At 36.7% G+C, this 16,120-nt stretch overlaps 1 protein-coding gene across 1 annotated transcript; it reads right to left on the reverse strand.

Annotated features, from left to right (window-relative positions):
* Window positions 1-13,829: 13,829 nt before the first annotated feature.
* LOC122019536 (heat shock protein 90-5, chloroplastic-like) lies at window positions 13,830-15,105 on the reverse strand. Its single transcript, XM_042576993.1, has 3 exons — window positions 15,078-15,105; window positions 14,298-14,389; window positions 13,830-14,117 (listed from the first exon to the last, which is right to left on the reverse strand). The coding sequence occupies exons 1-3, from the start codon at window positions 15,103-15,105 to the stop codon at window positions 13,911-13,913; spliced, it is 327 nt and encodes a 108-aa protein (XP_042432927.1). The 3' UTR covers window positions 13,830-13,910.
* Window positions 15,106-16,120: the final 1,015 nt, after the last annotated feature.

A 16,120-nucleotide genomic window follows, 5' to 3' on the forward strand; every position in this document is an offset into this window, starting at 1 on the left:
TTATTAATGAACTTGAGTTGGGTGTTCGGGTCGAACACAGGAAGCTCAAGCTCATCGGGAGACCAAAATCAATTCATTCTCTCGATCTCTGTTGTAGCCTCTATAAAGCCTCGCATTCACTCGTTTTGATTTTCCTTCTTACCCAAACGAAGGGTCGGCCACATCCTTGCTTGGTGCCCAAGCAAGGGGCCGACCAAGCCCTCTTGGTGCCCAAGATGTGGGTCGGCCAAGCCATGCTTGGTGCCCAAGCATGGGGCCGACCATACAAGAAGAGAAAAGGAAGTTTTGTTGAAAATAAAATTTTGTTAAAATCTTTTCTTTTATAGCTTTCTACAATGGATTAAAAGAGAGATTTTACTTTTGCTAAAAATCTTTCCTTTTTTGTAGTTATCTATAATGGTTAAAAGAGAGATTTTAATTTTGTTAAAATCTTTCCTTTTGTAACCAACCATTATAGGAATATAAGGAAGATTTTGTTTAAAACAAAATTTTATTATAATCATTCCTTTTATAGATATTTATAATGGTTTAAAAGAGAGATTTTAATTTTATTAATTTTTTTTTTTGTAACCATCTACAATAGCAAATAAAAGGAAATTTTATTAAAAACTTTCCTTATTAGCCGCTAGCAAAGATTATAAAAGAGGAGGAGGGAGAGGCCCAAAAACTAACACAGCCTAAGGCTCCTCTTTTATTCTCTTGTGTGGCTAGCCCTTCTTCTATCTTCTTCTATTGTCTTCTTTCCCTAAAGGCCGGCGGCATCCATCCTTTCTTCTTCATTAGGGTCGGCGCCCCTTTGGAGAAGACTCTACCTTGGTGGCCGGTTGCTTGGAGGAGAAGAAGAAGAAGAAGGTCTCTTCACTTTGTATTCTTTGGTGGCCGAAAGCTTGGAAAAGAAGGAGAAGGTCGGGTGTCTTTATCTTGGTAGATTGTCGACCACACGACGTCCAAGAAGAGGAGAGGAATACAACAGAAGATCAAGAGGTCTTTAGCTACAAGGAAAGGTACAACTAGTTCTTTATTCCGTTGCGAACTAGTTTAGTTTTTCTTTGTATGGATCATGAAATACCAACACAAGAGGCTAGCGATTTTGAATTTCGATTTTGTGCTTCGATTTTGTGTTTCGATCTTGTGCTTCGATTGAGGTCTCTTTAGTTAAACCTAGGATTTACTGTGAGGAGTTTAAATATTCAATTTTTTTGAAAATCTTTGTCTAGGAAGTGGTGGATGATCCCATAACCAAGAAGGTCTAGTGCCTCGCCAACGACCTGGAAGCCAATCCTTGAAATAAATATTTAATCAACTTCTGTAATATGGTTTAACTTCTGAAGAACACATGAGTTGAACTTAGAGTAAAAATGTTAAGTTTCGCTTCCAATCTAAGTTTGACTTATGAAGAATACATGGTTTGAACTTGGAGTAAAAATGTTAAGTTTTGTTTCCAATCCAAGTTTAAGAACACATGAGTTGCTAGGAAAAGTTCTGTGCTTGTACAAATTTTTATATAGGGAGAACAGAATGGAATTCCAGGTAGCACCCAACAATTGGTATCAGAGCGAGTTTTCTGCCTCTGTGTGTTTGGTTTTCAGTTAAATTATGCATTTTTCATACATAAATTTAGGCAGGATAATAGTAGGATGTGCAAATAGATTAACTCTATGGTTGTAGGCATCCTACTTCCAACTATTATGGCCCTATTGTGTTTGTGTGTGATTTGGATCCTCGAGCATGTCGAGGGCATTTTATGTGTGTGCATGATTGTAATTATTAAATACAACAGGAGCTGTATTAGTTTTTAGGATTTTACATTCTGTTCGATCTAGATTACATGTACATTCCTTCATGGAATATAGGATCGATAAATGTAAAATTTTATTTGTTGCGGCTCGTCTCCTTGCTATGCGTGGTGTTATCTTGAGGAACGGAGGCGCGACGGAAAAGGAAGCAGGAAGGACACAACGACATGAACCCTAGGGCCGACGGCCAGGGTTGGCGACGGCTAGGGTTAGCGACATACGGAGGACAACTATGGATGAGGCCATAATAGTTGAAAAATTAGTTTTCATATTTATTACCTTTTATGCTGTTTATATGTGCTGTGTGTGTGTGCATGTTAAAATTCCTCAATTTAAATAACTAAGTGGGAGAGGGATTATTTAAATAAATTCCACGGTCTTCATTACTGGTTTGTAAGTGATGCATTCAAACTTGCATGTTGACTTTAAGTGCCTTCCTCCATATCGGATGAGTTTGTTTGCGGATCACTAGATCAAACTTCCTCTATGGATGATTATAGGAAATTATTTAGGTATGTGTGATCTTCTCCATCTGAAGGGGCACAATCCTAATTAATGGACTAAATATCAAGTAATGGTAAACACTTAAGTGCATTTAATAGTATCCTCCCCATCGGAGTCACTGCTATTATTTGTGTGACTGAAGATGAACCAACTATTAATTTTATTTGTCATAAAGTTAGGTTGACAAGATAGTAAAATTAATGGGTAAAACCTCCTCTTACAAATGTTTGAATTAGTATATGTCCATACTATTGTGGCATACGAAATTCACGGTGTTTTGAGGTGTTGGTGAATTTAAATTATATTTTTTGAGGAATCAATATTATTTTAAATTCTAAAGTTTTGACCAAATATTTTGTGATTCTTAAGATTTCAAATGGCTTTCAATCCTCTTGCTGTTATATTAAAAGAAAACAAACTTACTGATCCCAATTACATTGATTGGAAACGAAACTTGGACATTATCTTAACTGCTGAAGGTTACAAGTTCATACTTTTCGAGATCTATCCAAGCCTACCTAATAGCGATTCTAGTGAAGAGGAGATTGAGTATCATAAGAAATGGGTCAGGGCAGATGAGATGACACAGTGTTACATTTTGGCTTATATGTCAAATGTGCTGCAACATCAACATCAGGTCATGCCTACCGCTTATGACATGATGCACAATCTCAAGGAACTCTTCGGACACCATAATCGGGATGCTAGGCAGGAGGCTATGAGAAACTTGATGATGACCACCAGACTGAGGGGACACCCGTAAGGGATCATATCATCAAAATGATGACTCTTTTGAATGAGATGGAAGTCCTTGGAGCAGAAATCGATGGGGAAACTCAGGTTGATATCATTCTCCAAATGCTGCCTAAAAGTTTTGAATAGTTCCGCCTGAACTACAACATGAACAAAAGGGTTTATTCGTTGGCGAAACTTCTGACAAAACTTCAAGCAGCAGAAGGGCTATTTCTTCAAAGTTTTCAAATTCACATTGCTAAAAATGTTTCTGCTTCTAAACCGAAAGGGAGAAAGAAGAAAAAGAAACAAGTTGGTTCAGCAAATCGATCTCTAGGGGTTGGGCCACATGTAGGTGTGAAGAAGCCGAAGAACAAGTGCTTCACATGCAAGTAGTCTGGACATTGGAAAGTATACTGTCCTAGCAAAAAGGAGAACAATAAAGGTATATCTTATTCTCTAGTGATTGAAACATGTTTAGTGGTGTTATCAACCGGTACATGATGTGTAGATATGTGAGCCACTGACCATGTCTGTAATTCATTACAGGGGTTCCAGGAAACTCGAAGACTACATGAAGGGAAGATTACCGTCAACATGGGCAATGCTACAAAAGTGGCGACTGTTGTAGTGGGGGATATTTATTTATCTTTTGATAGGAATAAAACATTGATTTGAGTAATTATTTTTATGTACCAAGTTTTAGAAAGAACTTGATTTCAATTTCTAAACTATTTATGGATGGATATTTTGTTTCTTTTGATGACAAAGTAATTGTCAAGAAAAATAGGATACTTATCTGTTCTGGTACGTTGGTTGACAATTTATATACTCTAAATCTAATAACTTCCACGATACAATAATAGGAAATTTTAAAGAAAGAGATTTTAATATTTTCTTTTTAGAATTACCAAATTCGTTTTGGGGATATGCTCTGGAAACAGTAGTGTATATTCTGAACTTGGTACCTTCTAAGTCAGTACCCTCTACTCTCACGGAATTGTGGAATGAGCGTAAGCCTAGTCTGAAACATATTCAGATTTGGGGTAGTTCAACACATGTGCTAAAGGGAGACACTGATAAGTTTGAATCATGTACAGAAGTTCGTTTGTTTACGGGTTATCCTAAAGGAACGAAAGGTGGTTTATTTTATAATCCTAAAGATCAGAAGGTCATTGTTAGCATCAATGCCTGATTTTTAGAAGAGGACTATGTAATGAACCACAAGCCCATGAGTAAAATTATTCTTGAAGAAATAAGAGAAGACACGTCTACCTTAGTACCAACGGTACAAGATGAGATACCACAAGAAACTGCAACACGTGTCACAAATGATGCACAATTACAAGTAATGTCTCGTCGTAGTGGAAGGATTGTTAGACAACCTGATAGATTCATGTTTTTGGGATCGAGAATCTTCATACTTGATCCCTAATGAACATGAACCTGATCCTTGGACATATGATGAAGCACTCCAAGATAAAGATGCAGCATCGGTCTATCTATGGACTGAAGCAAGATTCGAGATCTTGGAACATCCGGTTTAATCTTATAGATTTATTCAGTGTCCAGATGAGTCTTTTGTACATAAGAAGAGTGACGGAAACGTAGTGGTATTTCTTGTACTATACGTAGATGACATTTTCCTCATTGACAACAATGTCAAAGTGTTGTCAGATGTAAGGGTATGGTTGTCCAAGCAATTTGATATGAAGGATTTAGGAGAATGTGGACATATTCTTGGGATCAAAGTAATAAGGGATCGCAAGAAAAAATATTGTGCTTATCCCAAGATTCATACATCAATACTATCCTAGTTCATTTTAGCATGCAAAATTCCAAGAAAGGTTTTCTACCTTTTCGGCATGGAGTACCTTTATCTAAAGAGATGTGCCCTAAAACATCAAAGGAGATAGAGGACATGAAGGCAGTTCCTTATGCTTTGGCTGTAGGAAGCCTAATGTATGCAATGCTATATATGAGACTGGATATCTGTTTTACCGTGGGCATGGTTAGCATATATCAAAGTAATCCAGGACAGGGAATTGGACTATCGTAAAGCATATATTAAAGTACCTGAGAATGACTAGAGATTATATGCTGATTTATCAGGCAGATGATTTGCTCCCTGTAGGTTATACGGATTCTGACTTCCAATCAGATAGGGATAATAGTAAGTCGACCTCGAGGTATGTGTTCACTTTGGGAGGTGGAGTCATAGCATGGAGGAGTGTTACACAAAAATATGTTTCGGACTCTAGCATGAAAGCTCAGTACGTGGCAACCTCTAAGGTAGCCAAAGAAGCTGTATGGCTCAGAAACTTTTTGATGGACTTAGATGTGATTCCTGATTTACCCAAAATTATCATAATTTATTGTGATAATAGTGGTGCAGTAGCAAACTCGAAGGAACCACGAGCCCAAAAGGCAAGTAAACCTATTGAGCATAAGTACCACTTAATACAAGACATCGTAAAACGAGGAGAAATTATTGCAAGATTACATCAGCAGATAACCTGGATCCTTTCACTTAAGCCCTTAGGTGAGAGCTTTTGATGGACATGTTGAGGGGATGTGAATTAGATGTATGGCAGCATATATGGCAGCATAGTCTTTTAGTATAAGTGGGAGATTGTTAGGATATATACTAAAAGCCTAGCTTTTTATATGCACATTTATTTTGAAATGAGAATCACATTGGTCAAATGTCTGCATTTAGTAAAATGCAGTTGTCCATTTAATTTATATTGTAGATAACATGGTGTGTGGTGTCACACAGAAGATTATGTTATCAGTTCCTTATAAATTATAAATAGTAGCTCACAACCAAAATGAATTGGGACAAACCATTGGAATGATTGTAGTGTAATTTGGTACTAGTTTATCTTGACTATAAAATTATACTAGTACACTATGAGTATATTGAGTAGGACCATTTGAGGTTGCTCCTTTTATACTAACTGCATAAAAGAACATAACCTCTGTTATTATGGATATGCGTACTCTTAATCCCGATATAATAACAAGCACATATACTTAGTATTTATTTCTTTGATTTATCAATGGGTGAGATTTATTCGTTAAATCAATATGCCTGATAAATTGGACAATAATATTATTTATATGGTGTGTTGTTGATTATAGAAGGAAACTGTGTCCTAATTATCTAGGTTGATGATGCCCCCTTGAGGAGCTTATAAGGATGGTCATGTAAACCCTGCAAGTGGACTTAGTCGACATGACAATGAAGTTGAGTGGTACTACTCTTGGAGCTAGATATTAATTAAGTGAGTTGTCAGTAACTCATTTAATTAATGGACATTCGATATCTTAAACACAGGGAGATTAATGCACTCATGATAAGAAGGAACCCATAATATAATATGGGATTGGTGCGGTAGTTTAATAATAACTCTTTAGTGGTATGAGTTATTATTAATAAACTTGAGTTGGGTGTTCGGGTCGAACACAGAAAACTCAAACTCATCGGGAGGCCAAAACCAATTCCTCCTCTTGATCCCTGTTGTAGCCTCTATAAAGCCTCACGTTCATTGGGGATGTCAATTTCACCCGAATCCGATGGAGGATCCGACGTCCGACCCGAATGGAGGAGGGTATGGAGGGACTATCAATACCCGATACCCGCCCCGAATACCTGATTAAATAATACACACACACACACACACACACACACATATATATTTTCTTTTTCCAAAATTAACTTATTATTTTTATTGATATTAGAAGGAGACTATATAGATGTTTAATTTATTTTTTAATTATATATATATATTTTTAATAGGTTGTTAATTTTAATATATTTTTGTTGAATGATAATAGTTGGATAGAAATAAGAAAAATTATAACTATAGAAGATATCCGATCATTTAATGAGTATGGGTATACCCATTGGAGATCCTATACCCGATGGGTATGGGGATGGAGGATATAGAATCCGACCCAAACCCGACCCATTGCCATCCCTAGCGTTCACCCGTTTTGATTTTCCTTCTTACCTAAATGAGGGGCCGGCCACATCCTTGCTTGATGCCCAAGATGTGGGTCGGCCAAGCCATGCTTGGTGCCTAAGCATGGGACCGACCATACCAGAAGAGAAAAGGGAGTTTTGTTGAAAACAAAATTTTGTTAAAATATTTCCTTTTATAGCTTTCTACAATGGATTAAAAGAGAGATTTTAATTTTGTTAAAATCTTTACTTTTTTGTAGTTATCTACAATGGTTAAAAGAGAGATTTTAATTTTGTTAAAAAATTTCCTTTTGTAACCAACCATTATAGGAATAAAAGAAAGATTTTGTTTAAAACAAAATTTTGTTATAATCTTTCCTTTTATAGCTATTTACAATTGTTTAAAAGAGAGATTTTAATTTTGTTAAAATATTTTCTTTTTGTAACCATCTACAATAGCAAATAAAAGGAAATTTTATTAAAAACTTTCCTTATTAGCTGCTAGCAAAGATTATAAAAGAGGAGGAGGGAGGTGCCCAAAAACTAACACAACCTAAGGTTCCTCTTTTATTCTCTTGTGTGGCCGACCCTTCTTCTATCTTGTTCTATTATCTTCTTTCCCTAAAGGCAGGCGACATCCATCCTTTCTTCTTCATTAGGGCCGACACCCCTTTGGAGAAGACTTTACCTTGGTGGCCGGTTGCTTGGAGGAGAAGAAGAAGAAGAAGGAGGCTTCTTCACTTTGTATTCTTTAGTGGCTGAAAGCTTGGAAAAGAAGGAGAAGGTTGGGTGTCTTCATCTTGGTAGATTGTCGCCCACACGACGTCCAAGAAGAGGAGAGGAATACAGCAGAAGATCAAGAGGTCTTTAGCTACAAGGAAAGGTACAACTAGTTCTTTATTCCGCTGCGAACTAGTTTAGTTTTTCTTTGTATGGATCCTGAAATACCAACACAAGAGGCTAGCGATTTTGAGTTTTAATTTTGTGCTTCAATTTTGTGTTTCGATCTTGTGCTTCGATTGAGGTCTCTTTAGTTAAACATAGAGTTTATTGTGAGGAGTTTAAATATTCAATTTCTTTGAAAAGCTTTGTCTAGAAAGTGATGGATGATCCCATAACCAAGAAGGTCGAGTGCCTCGCCAACGACCTAGAAGCCAATCCTTGAAATTGATATTTAATCAACTTCTGTAATATGGTTTAACTTCTGAAGAACACATGAGTTGGAGTAAAAATGTTAAGTTTTGTTTCCAATCTAAGTTTAACTTATGAAGAATACATGGTTTGAACTTGGAGTAAAAATGTTAAGTTTCATTTCCAATCTAAGTTTAGGAACACATGGGTTGTTAGGAAAAGTTCTGTGCTTGTATAAATTTTTGAGAAATGATATATATCTCGAATCTTCATCTCGAATTCCTATCTCGACTCATGTGGCCTCCAGCCTGGACATTTCCACATCATCACAAATTTTCTCTCCGCCCGCCTCTTCTCCATCTCGAACTCTATTTTCTCTTCTCTCCGCCTCCCTAAACCCTAAGAGCTCTCTCCGCTCTCCGCCCCATCGTGTCTCTCCGCTCTCCGCCCCATCGTGTCTCTCCGCTCTCCTCCCCCATCCAACGCTCTCTCGTCGCGCTTCGCCCCATCCAACGCGATCTCGTCGCTCTTCGCGCTTCGATCTCCGCTCTCCCCATCTCGAACGCTCGGCCCCAAGGCAACCTAGATTCTTCCCCTCACCCCCGCCCTGCCCGAAATCTGTCCTGAGGCCAGGTTTCAGGTATTACTTAGCCGATTTTACGATTTTTGTGATTTCTTTTTGTCCAAATCAACTTGCTTCGATTTTGATCTTCATTTTCCTCGATGTTCTTCTGTTTAGTTGCTCGGCTCACCTCAGGATAACTGCTGGGTTCGACTCTCCTTGCAAACAAGACTAGACTGTGGCACAATCTGGTCAGTGGTTTGATTCTATCTCGGTCAGACTTAGTAAATTTTTTAGATTTTTTTTTTGAGTATTGTGAGGGGGCTGCTGTATCGCATGTGCCTAACACGATAAAGGGGAAGACTTTCATTTTATAGTCACTGTCACTTTACAGATAAACTAGAAGATCTAGGATTGAGTTGTCGGGGTTCTCCTATGAATAAGACTCTTTTCCTTATTTGATTTCAACTCCCTCCTTTATTTTATGGAAGAAAATTCCTTGCTAATTTCACTGGATACTTCACTTTTTGAATCTGTTTTCTATTTTTTTATATAAAAAAAAATGTAGGTGAATACTTATCTGCCTTCTATTTTGAATAAATGTAGGTGAAAAATAGTCATGGAACAAGGAAAAAGTGATTCAAATGAGGTAAATGATAACAACGAGAATGTGCATCAAGACCTATCTCCGTCTAGTTTAAATGAAGTCATGATTCCTAAGATTGGAATGACTTTTTTATCTGAAGATGAAGTTCGTAATTTTTATAAATCCTATGCTCAGAATGTTGGTTTCGGTATTTCCAAATTAGGTGGAAAGAAGGGAGATGATGGAAAGCAAAAATATTTCTGTTTTGGATGTGCCAAAAGTGGTAAAACAGTATCTCAAGGAAAAAATGCTTTATACCCTAGACCTTCTACTAAGACGAATTGCAAAGCTAAGATTAATGTTGTTATTCGGAATGATGATAACTTTGTGATAAATAGTGTATCTCTTGAACATAATCATGTCTTGAGCCAGGGAAAGTCACGACATTTTAGATGTAATAAATTATTGGATTCAACTACAAAGAGGAAACTTGAATTAAATGATCAAGCAGGAATAACTTTAAGTAAAAGTTTTCATTCATTGGTAGTTGAGATGCTATGAGAATTTGTCATTTGATGAGAGAAAGTGTAGGAATTTTATTTCAGAAGCTAGAAGGTTGAGGTTAGGGGATGGAGATGCTGAAGCCTTGAGTAATTATTTTTGCCGCATGCAAAGTCGGAACTCAAACTTCTTTTATGTGCTTGATTTAGATGAAGAATCTCGAATAAGAAATGTTTTTTGGGCAGATGCAAGATGTAGGGCTGCATATGATTACTTTTCTGATGTCGTGACTTTTGATACAACTTATTTAACTAATAGTTATGACATGCCATTTGCTCCTTTTGTTGGGGTGAATCATCATGGTCAATCCATTTTGCTTGGATGTGAATTATTATCAAGTGAAGATTCAGAAACATTCATATGGTTGTTCAAATCTTGGCTGACATGTATGCTTGGACGTGCTCCAAAGGCCATAATCATAGACCAATGTCGTGCCATGGCAATTGCTATTGAAGAGATATTTCCGAATTCTCATCATCGTTTGCGTCTTTGGCATATAATGAAAAAACTACCAGCAAAGTTAGGTGGTCATGCTCAATATAAAATGATAAAGAAACAATTGAAGAATATTGTTTACAACTCGCTTACTGTTGATGAATGTGATGAGAGATGGATGACAATGATTGAGCATTTTAATTTGGAGAACAATGACTGGTTGAAATCTTTGTATGAACAACGGAATAAATGGATACCTGTGTACGTCAAAGATAAGTTTTGGGCAGGTATGTCCACATCTCAAAGGAGTGAAAGTATGAATGCTTTTTTTGATGAATATGTTCATTCCAAAACTTCTTTGAAGCAATTTGTTGAACAGTATGATAATGCTCTGAAAAAGAAGATTGAAAAAGAAAAACATTTGGATTTTGGTTCATTTAATTCAATGATACCGGTAATTACTGGTTATCCTATTGAAAGATAATTTCAAAGTTTCTACACTAACAACTTATTTAAGTTGTTCCAAGATGAGATAAGAGGGTTGATGTTTTGCAATACCTCACTAGTGAGGCAAGAAGGGGTTGCTTTTATATTTGAAGTGGTAGAAACTTTGTTGGGAAAAAATGGAGACCCTATAAGAGATGCTTCCTTCAGGGTACACTATACTGAGTTAGATTGTCAAGTTAAGTGTCTATGCCATCTTTTTGAGTTTCGTGGAATTTTATGTAGGCATGTGATCTCTGTATTGATACGAATGAAGGTGATTGAGGTTCCTATGAATTATATTATGGATCGATGGCGCAAAGATATTAAGCGTGGTTATCAAAGTATCACTAATATTTATGATGAATATGTTTGTGATGAAGAAAGACATCGGTATAATATTCTCACTCCATTGATACAAGAGGTTCAACAACTTGGAGCAAATAATGATGACAGTTGTTCTATTTTGGTTAAAATCTTAAAAGATGCAAAGGAAAAATTGATTGCTATTCAGACAGATCATTCAAGGGCGGACCAACTGAAAGAAGCATCTACATCGAGTTCAAAAACAATACACTCTCCATTAAAAGTACGATCTCGAGGTCATCCACCCACAAAGAGGAAACAATCTAAGATTGAACAAATTGTGAAGAAATCAGTTGCAAAGGCCAGAAAAAAGGTATGTTTTATTATGTTTTAAGCGATAGAGGATTATTGTTCGGTACCTATGAGATAACTTTTGCTTGATGTACTTTGTTGTAGTCAAATATCTCTATTTACTATTTATAGGGTTCTTTGTTGGATACAATTTCAGGTGATTAATTCTGTGACAACTAGCCAAGGAACATCATAATATGCGTTTCTTAAAATATGATGTCAAAGCAAAGGTTAGTCCCTATAATTTGTCCAAATTGTTAATAACGTTTGTACAATATTAAGTAGTGTGATTCACTTCATCTGTCATCAGTAAATTAGGTTATTTTCTTGAGATGTTGTCAATACACTGCTATGTTGTCACAAATTAAGTAGTGTGTACAATATTAAGTAGTGTGATTCACTTCATCTGTCATCAGTAAATTAGGTTATTTTCTTGAGATGTTGTCAATACACTGCTATGTTGTCAAAGCAAAGGTTAGTCCCTATAATTTATCCAAATTGTTAATAACGTTTGTACAATATTAAGTAGTGTGATTCACTTCATCTGTCATCAGTAAATTAGGTTATTTTCTTGAGATGTTGTCAATACACTGCTATGTTGTCACAAATATTATTGAAAGTTAATAGGAGGATTCTCTGGATCATTTTTTGTGCTATTCCTTTTTGCCATTTTGGTTTACATGAATGACATTCCATCCCCAGTGAGTTTCTGATGGAATCTATTTTCAATGTTTGGCACCAAAAATAAACTCAAAATAGCACATGGATGGATATTAATATCATGGATCTTCTTGTTATCAATTACTTCTGTTATCATGAATCTTATTCACTAAGACGAAATTTCACTAGAATGCAGACAAAGGTTGTTTCCCATGTTGGCACAGACTTTTCCAGCCATCTTCTTTTGCATGTTGGCACACAGAATTTTCAACTACGAAGAATGGTTGTTTCTCTTTTAGCTTGGGCATTCCTCTCAATTGGATATCTTCTAACTAGTAACAAAATTCTTCGGATAACAAATTAACTGGATCAATTGAAACTGATGAAGAAATGATAAAGTCTTTGGTCACGCTTGGACATTGCAAAGATAACACTACAACTAAAACAGTCAAAACTATCAAGTTGGTGGTTCCCACCTTTTCTTAGTTAATTTCTCTATAATTATTTGATGATCCATCATGCTAAGCTGATTTGGTTTTCACTGATTTGCTTGCAGGTCATCGAGGGCCCAACGGTGAGTGTAGAAGAGCTCACCAACATGGAAAATGGCAAGCATGATTCCCTTGTACATTCTGATGGTGAAAAAAGATTTGAAGACTGATCTGGAGACTAAGCAGAAGCTCTGAGAGACTATATATTCTGCTTACATTCTCTCTTAGTTTGTTTCTGATGGACCCACCTTTTTTTGCTGGTTACTAAGGACGAAGTTTTTTTTTGAGAAATATGATTTGAACTTTTGTTTTGATTGAGCAGATTTGTTGTGATAATTGATGCTTATTCTCTAAAGTTTATAAGGTCATGTAATGCGAGTTCAATACTTTGTATTCTTCCTATTTCCACTCTAGTTGGTGATCATACTCTAGTTCTGTCAATTTAATATGTGAAATTCCCCTCACTTATACTTCCGGCCTTACCTTAAAGAGGGGCTTTGATAATTCTTTTTTGCACGACATTGATTGCTTAGACCTGTGAAGATCTTATATTTTGAAGACATTGATTACATTAAACCAGGATTTATTTATTTATTTGTTTTTGCAAACAGGACAGCCTGATTAATATTCTGCTATTTGAAATTTACTTTTGGTAACCTGTGAAGATTATCCATGATGAACAACTTACCAAAACCTTTTTCTCTTGCTGTGCAAAAAGCAACCCAAGGAGAAATGCTGCTTCAGGCGATGATTGGAGATCTGCCTTTGCCGCCGGCACAAAAGGACCAGTCAATGACTCTTTCAAGAGTTCACCCAAATCAAAAAGTGCCGATAGCCGTGGTAGTTCTCGATACAGTGACCCGGCCCAGAATGGTGAGACCAGTCTGAATTCTGATAGTCGACGGACACCAGACAGATTACCTCCACAACCACCACACTAAGATTCTCTACTAGGACGCTAAGTTGCGACACGAAAACACAACCTTCTCTTGTCTCTCTTGCATTTGCATTATTTGGTTCAAGTAAGAGTAGCAAAACTGATGGATCTTTTTACCCAATCTTAAATAAATAAATCATGAAAACTTCATGACCTTTGATATGAGAGGTCAAATGATCTACAATGCATTTCGTACACAAATCGATCTCATGACCTATTAAAATGATACACATACAAATACCAACAGTCAACCCTGGGGCCTTTCAGCCAACATAATGATTATACACTTCGTTCTCGCTGATCGTTATGACAAAATTAATACTCTCAACCTACACTACTCCCTTTCTCATCACCTTGGCCCCTTCTCATCACCTTTGCCTAATCCACAAATAATCTCAAGGAACCGATTTAATCCTTCCAAGGATCATCCTCTGTCCTCACTTCTGATGGTTCGACCACCTCTGCCTCTACTGTCTCAAAGCTGCCCTTAGAGCTTGTTGCCTCGGCATCAGCTTCTTCTGCTGCTCCTAGTGAGTCTGTTCTTCCCCACCTTCCACCAAGTGCAATGACCATCATCTCATAGATTTTGTTTCCCACTTCAGCAGGATTGTCAGGCTGAGGAATAAACAAAACTTGGTTATTGACGAAATTGGAGAATTTCTTTCTTAAACAAAAATTATTATATTTGATTAACCTAAAAGTCTGGATAGAGAATATCGGTATATCCACAGAAAAAATACAGGTGATATGACTTGATGAACAGATGTGAATGAAAGAGGTCGAGCTGTGACTTACAGTATAACCACTGGATATTAGTGTCGTGTCATATGGTAAATCCACGCCCCTCTTTGCTTCTGCACTGCTTGGATCATTCTTGTAGCCATGTTCTAGAACAAGCAATTTCTATTTGCCATATAGAAATAACTATTTTTGCTTCTTTCAGGCATGTTTTGGAGGGAGATATAAACTATTTTTGCTTGGATTTAACATAACACGTAATACTGCCATATAATTTCACATTCATGCTTGGCTAAACAAGTATCAGAGATGAGAACTAAGTCCCGAAAGAAAAACAACGCTAAATAAATCATTACAAAATGTTCAAACCATTATATAACATGTTCCGCATCATCCATCTTAACTAAAAACTAATTATCCTATCACATTACAATACCAACATTAGTCAACACTAATTAACCACCTAAACTAATAAACCAATTAGCCTTCAGCTGGTTCTTACAAACATTTAATCTGTCATATTACAACAACAACATTACTCAAAACTAATTAACAAGACCAAACTAACAGAGTAATAAGGTATACGGCCAAAAGAGTCAAATTCACTATAACTAATATCCAGACCACTGATGGTACATTCCAATTTCCTAGAATATGTCCACGAGAAGCAATGTGTTCACTTCCTAACCTTGACTCTATTCTACCTAACCTTCCACGACATCTTTCACTGCTATCTTCATCAGACAAAGTATCGGCTACCACCCATTTTTGCCAACCATGTTGGCCACATCCATAATACCTCCTTCCGGGATTTTTGATCGATCTAGAAACACATACCAATGTTCTTCGTCCGCAGACTCTGCATGGTACATGTTCAAACTTCGTATTGTCGATGGAGCTGTAACTTGATGATGACATGAAATACCACCCTATTAAGCAAACGAGAATTACTTAGATTCAAATGTTTTTTAATGGTCATAGATTGTATGCTAAATCAATTCAAAAACAGAAAATAAGCAATTTTTGCATTACTGTATAAATCAGAGAAAGAACATCTCTTGAAATATTTTTGCATCTCTTGAAATACAAGAATGAGGGTTCACTTCATGGAAAGAAAAAAAACCGATAGAGAAAGAACATAGAAAAAATATATCAAAAAGACATAGACTTAGAAAAGAAGTTCACTAATAGTGATGAGTAGACCATAGTTTAATTAAGGGAAGCAAAAGGGAATGGAGTTGCTAAGAGATGCCTATTAGTGCAGTACTGCCCTCTATCAAAATGACTTTTGTTTCGGTTGACTCTGCTCCAAATAAATTCTATTGATCTGATTCATAAACTTTTTAGATTACATCTCAGTTTATTAAGCTTAAACATAATCAAACTTTGCTCTTAACTCAGTTTAATTAAGTCATTTTTGAGGTTGAATGTCCTGTGGATTGTAAAATGAAAGTCTTCCCCTTTATCGTGTTAGGCACATGCGATATAGCAGCCCCCTCACAATACTCAAAAAAAAAAATCTAAAAAATTTACTAAGTCTGACCGAGATAGAATCAAACCACTGACCGGATTGTGCCACAGTCTAGTCGTGTTTGCAAGGAGAGTCGAACCCAGCAGTTATCCTGAGGTGAGCCGAGCAACTAAACAGAAGAACATCGAGGAAAATGAAGATCAAAATCGAAGCAAGTTGAATTGGACAAAAAGAAATCACAAAAATCGTAAAATCGGCTAAGTAATACCTGAAACCTGGCCTCAGGACAGATTTCGGGCAGGGCGGGGGCGAGGGGAAGAATCTAGGTTGCCTTGGGGCCGAGCATTCGAGATGGGGAGAGCGGAGATCGAAGCGCGAAGAGCGACGAGATCGCGTTGGATGGGGCGAA

Source organism: Zingiber officinale, chromosome 9A (genome assembly GCF_018446385.1).
Source record: "Zingiber officinale cultivar Zhangliang chromosome 9A, Zo_v1.1, whole genome shotgun sequence".
In the NCBI taxonomy this organism is placed as follows: domain Eukaryota; kingdom Viridiplantae; phylum Streptophyta; class Magnoliopsida; order Zingiberales; family Zingiberaceae; genus Zingiber; species Zingiber officinale.

Coding starts and splice junctions, on each gene's coding strand:
- LOC122019536 (XM_042576993.1), bottom strand. CDS start 15,105: ATGCAGAGTCTGCGGACGAAGAACATTG. Junction 14,390..15,077: donor TCTGCGGACGAAGAACATTG/GTATGTGTTTCT, acceptor TGCTTGTTCTAG/AACATGGCTACAAGAATGAT. Junction 14,118..14,297: donor TAATATCCAGTGGTTATACT/GTAAGTCACAGC, acceptor TTTATTCCTCAG/CCTGACAATCCTGCTGAAGT.